The sequence below is a fragment of the Apium graveolens genome, chromosome 10, assembly GCF_009905375.1.
Source record: "Apium graveolens cultivar Ventura chromosome 10, ASM990537v1, whole genome shotgun sequence".
NCBI classification, from domain to species: Eukaryota; Viridiplantae; Streptophyta; class Magnoliopsida; order Apiales; family Apiaceae; genus Apium; species Apium graveolens.
The window spans coordinates 137104065-137108920 of NC_133656.1; the positions used below are offsets into that span (position 1 = coordinate 137104065).

Sequence of the window (4856 nt, forward strand, 5' to 3'; positions counted from 1 at the left end):
AAGATTGTACTTTCGTATAAGTATATCTTTTGGTATTTATTATTCGTTTTAAGCATGAGTTTTAAAACTTTTACTTCAATTATTTTTATAGAGATTATCCTTTATGGGAATATTATTTAAATAATAATATTCAGATATTTCTAACATATCGGGACTAATTTATTTTTTTAAATCATCATTACTCTAAACATTCTTTAAAATGTTTTCGAGTCTTCAAAATGATTTTAAAATTTAGAGCGGATCCCAAAACTCATTTTTAAATTTAAGATCTTCCTTTCGAAGGTGATTTAAATACTCGCTCAAAACCTAAGTGATCCAGCTCTGTGGCATATTTTTGGGGCAACAAAGTTTCTAATTTAATAAAAGAGTTTGATTACTTGCCCAACATTCGGGAAGTAAGCCCAATCAAAATGTGTCGGCATAAGAGACATAGGCTCAGTGGGAGTCCATCAAAGCATAAATGGCTGAGTGGCAGTCCATCTAAGCGTAAATGGCTGAGTGTCAGTCTAGCATAAGATCCTAATGTGACCAGGGTGATGACCATTTGGGAATTCATCCATCTACTAGTAGAAAAGGTGACTTAATTGGTATATTTGCCTTATAAGCAAGATATCAGGTTTATGCCAAAGTTTCTTCTTTCCAAAATTCTTGGGAATGACAACTCTGCTTATACTTTTCATAGAAGAAGAGTGTATGAGATATATATATATAGGTGTATATATATATATATATTAGGACTTAATGAAGTATCTCGTAACTTCATTTCTTTCAAATGATATTTCAAAGATTGAATCTATTCAAGTCTTATCTTGCAGTCTTATCTATGTGATGAACCTTTGAAAACCTATTATACTTTGAACAGGTAGTTTTCTAAAATGATATAAGTATATTGAAGTATTTTGTAACTTCATCTTCTTTTAAGCTTATATCCAGTAAGTAATTATCTTACACTTGATAAAGATTTTCAGTAAGTTATCAACCCAGATACTTGCATTATTGATTAAACTATATATTATCTCACGAGTTGTAATGCTCACTCTTGCTTCATTTCTTCATCACACAACAACTGTTAGGAAGGATGGCCAGACTCAAGCAGACCCAGTGCAAGAGCGTGGGAAGCATCCCGCGTCTTCCCGTTGATATCATAGTTGCCATAGCTGCAGAGGTTGATCTATCTGTAGACTAGGCATTCTAAATTTGGGAATCAATTATGTATAACTAAAACTTGTGTTGGATAATGGCAACAAACGGTAAACTTATTAAGTAATCATTTTGGGTTGTAATAACTTTTAACTTATGGATTTCAACGACTTTACTTATTTCAATTTCATCTCTGAGACTATAATATGTTGTGGTGTGTGTTATTATGGGGTCACAGCATGAGATTATTTATTTTTAATTAAGTTAAGTGATATTTATGGAAAGAAAGACCGTGACGACCCAGATTCCCGACCCCGAATCTGGGGGTGTTACAAGGAGAGAATGAGAAGGATAAAGAAATAACCCTGAAAGAGTATTGGGTTCTCCATTTTGACGGAGTGTCCAAAACAAAGTCTAGTGGTGCAGGCCTAGTCTTGCAAAGCCCTTATGGGTTTATGATTGAGTATACTTTAAAGTTGGACTTCCCGCCTAAGAATAACGAAGCAGAATATGAAGCATTGATAGCTGGCTTAGGCTGGGCTAGAGCCGTGAGGGTCAAAAACCTGAAGGTCTGTGGAGACTCAAGACTTGTAGTTTCTCAAGTGAATGGAGAGCTTGAGACCAAAAAAGATACTATGGCCAAGTACCTGAGATTCGTAAAGGGAATACTGACTCAGTTCAATGAATGGTACACAGAACATGTTCCAAGAGAGGAGAACACTATGGCGGATGCCCTATCTCAGTTCGCCTCGTCTAAAATCGAGAACTATTCGAGAAGTATCTACTTCCAGGTCTTGAAGGCCCCTACTATTCATGTCATAAATCTGATAGCACCGATTGGTGTGACAAGCTATTGGATATACCCGATCAAGAACCACTTAGAGACTGAGTGGCTCCCCGGTAATGCCCAGGAGGCACGCAAGATGTTGATTAGAGCATTGAGATACTCATTGATTGAAGGCCTTCTATACAAAAGGTCCTTTATTATTCCGTACCTGAAGTGCTTGAGACCTCTTGAAGTAAAGGAGGCACTTAAAGAAGCCCATGAAGGGATTTGTGGACAATACTTGGGGGGGCAGGGCCCTCGCTCACAAGATAACTCGGTTGGAATTTTACTAGCCAACTATGCTAGCCGATGTAAAGGCTTATGTGAAGAAATATGACAGATGCCAGAGGCTTACATCTATCAGCACACCCATCCCTTTTGCAATATGGGGAATGGATATACTTGGACCATTTCATGTGGCATCAGGACAGAGGAAGTTCATTATGGTAGCCATGGACTACTTTATAAATTGGATGGAGGCTAAACCACTGGCCAAGATAATAACCAAGAAAATTACCCAATTCTTCTGGGAGAATGTGATATGCCGGTATGGAATCCCATGCATCCTTGTCATGGATAATGGAAAAAAAATTGATAATGCATAATTCAGAGAGTAATGCTAGGACAAGAGCATAGGACTTCGCTTCAACTCGGTTGCACATCTACAGGAAAATGGGAAAGCGGAAGTTGCTAACGGAATCAGAGCAAGCTCTTCAAGAACAAAGAGTTTAAAGATCACAACCACTAATAGGATGAGCAAAAAAGATGTTGGAGTAAAAATTCCTTTTCTGGACAAAGACAACTATCACCATTGGAAGGTGAAGATGCACCTGCATCTCCTATCTCAAGATGAAGCATATGTGGACTGCGTTTAGAAAGGTCCATATGTCCCTATGAGAGCTGCTACAGGAAATGAAGCATCCATCCCAAAGCCTAGAGCAGAATGGTCTGATCCAGATATTGAACAAGTTCATAAGGATAAGAAGGCCATGAACATTTTGTTTAATGGTGTTGATGGTGACATGTTTGAAAACATCATAAACTGTAAAATTGCCAAAGAGGTCAGGGATACAATTCAAGTTATATGTGATGGTACTGAGTAGGTAAGGGAAAATAAAATGCAACTATTAATTTAGCAATATGAGCATTTTCATAGTGAAGAAAGTGAGTTACTCACTGACATATGTAGTAGATTATAAAAGCTAATAAATGCACTAAAGTTGCATGAAAGAGTCTATCAAATAAAGGACTCAAACCTCAAATTCCTTAGATCTCTGCCAAAGGAATGGAAGCCTATGAAAGTCTCACTAAGAAACTCTCAAGACTACGTGGAATATACCTTGGACAGACTGTATAGGATTCTAAAGACCTATGAGCTTGAAATAAAGCAAGATGAGAAGTTGGAGAAAGGAAGAAAGAAAGGAGGGTCCATTGCATTGGTTGCTGAGCAAGAAAAGGAGAAGGAGACAAAGGTTGAAGTTGTTGAATCCGCACCAAACCCTAGAGTTGGTGAAGGCAAGGGAAAAGGGCTAGTAGCTGAACATGAAGAACATCTTAGTCAAGATGACATGGATGACATAGATGAGCATCTAGCTTTTCTATCCAGGAGGTTTGCCAAGCTCAAATTCAAGAAGAATTTTGGAGCATCCAATTCAAACAGGAACATGGTTGAAAAGTCTAAATTCAAGTGTTTCAAGTGTGGCTTGGCAGGTCATTTTTCTAGTGAATGTAGAAAGTCTGATTCTGGAAAAACGAAGTTTTAGCTTGTGGATTACAAGCAGAAATATTTTGCGTTGCTCAAACAAAAGGAAAGGGCTTTCATTATACAGATAAATGACTGGGCTGTAGATGGACTAGAAGAGGATGATGATACAAGCTATGTCAATCTAGCACTTATGGCCAAATCAGATGAAATAGAAGTAAGTTCATTAAGTAATCAGGTAATCACCACTAATCTAGTGCATTTATCTAAAGCTGAGTGTAATGATGCTATAAATGATATGTCTACTGAATTATATAATCTGCGTGTTACTCTCAAATCTCTCACTAAAGAAAACACTAAAATTAAAGAGAATAATAAGTGAAAGAAACAATGTGGTAGAGACTCAATTTGTTGAGTTTGAAAAATTGAAGATAGAGTGCAAGATTGCAAAAGATGAACTAACTGAATCCTTAAAGAAAAAGGAGATTTTAAGAAAGTAACTTGAACGAGAACAAGAGGTAATTAAGGCATGAAAATCATCTAGAGATGTCCATGCTCAAATTACTAAAGTTCAAGGTATAGAATCCTTCTGTGATACATCCTGGAAAAACAGCAAGGAGAAACTTGATTCCAATTTGGTTGAAGAACTTTCAACGGATGTGGATTCGATGGATGATGAATGTTATCTGTCGAATGATCAAAAGGATTATCCATCGAAAGACAAGGAACCACATTTGTTGAGTGAAAGTAAGCCAGTTAGCAAAGCCAAGCTAGCTAAATAAAATGAGAAATATGGATCAGTTTCTAAGAACTTTGTTCCAGGAGAAACAAGTCAAGTGAAAAAGGACAAAAGAGTCAATGTAGGGAATCTGTCAATCAAGCAATTGAATGACAGATTGGAGAAAATTGAGCTTAAAACGGAATCAAAAAGAAAAAACAATATGAATGGGAAGGTAGGAATTAACAAACATAACAACTACACACCTGATAAATATGCTCCTAGAAAAATATGTGTGAAGTGTGGTAGTGTTAATCATTTGTCTGTTAATTGTAAACTTGTTATAACTGCTCCCATGTCTGCACCTTCTTCATTTTCCAGTATGCCTACAATGCCTGTGAATGTTATGCCAGTAAATAATTTGAATACACGGTTTGCTAATATGCCTTTTGCACAAAATCTTTTTTATG

At 36.8% G+C, this 4856-nt stretch overlaps 1 protein-coding gene across 1 annotated transcript; it reads left to right on the plus strand.

The window, feature by feature from the left end:
• The first annotated feature begins 1595 nt into the window (after positions 1 to 1595).
• LOC141691042 (uncharacterized) lies at positions 1596 to 2303 on the plus strand. The gene has a single exon (XM_074495788.1). The coding sequence runs from the start codon at positions 1596 to 1598 to the stop codon at positions 2301 to 2303; it is 708 nt and encodes a 235-aa protein (XP_074351889.1).
• Positions 2304 to 4856: the final 2553 nt, after the last annotated feature.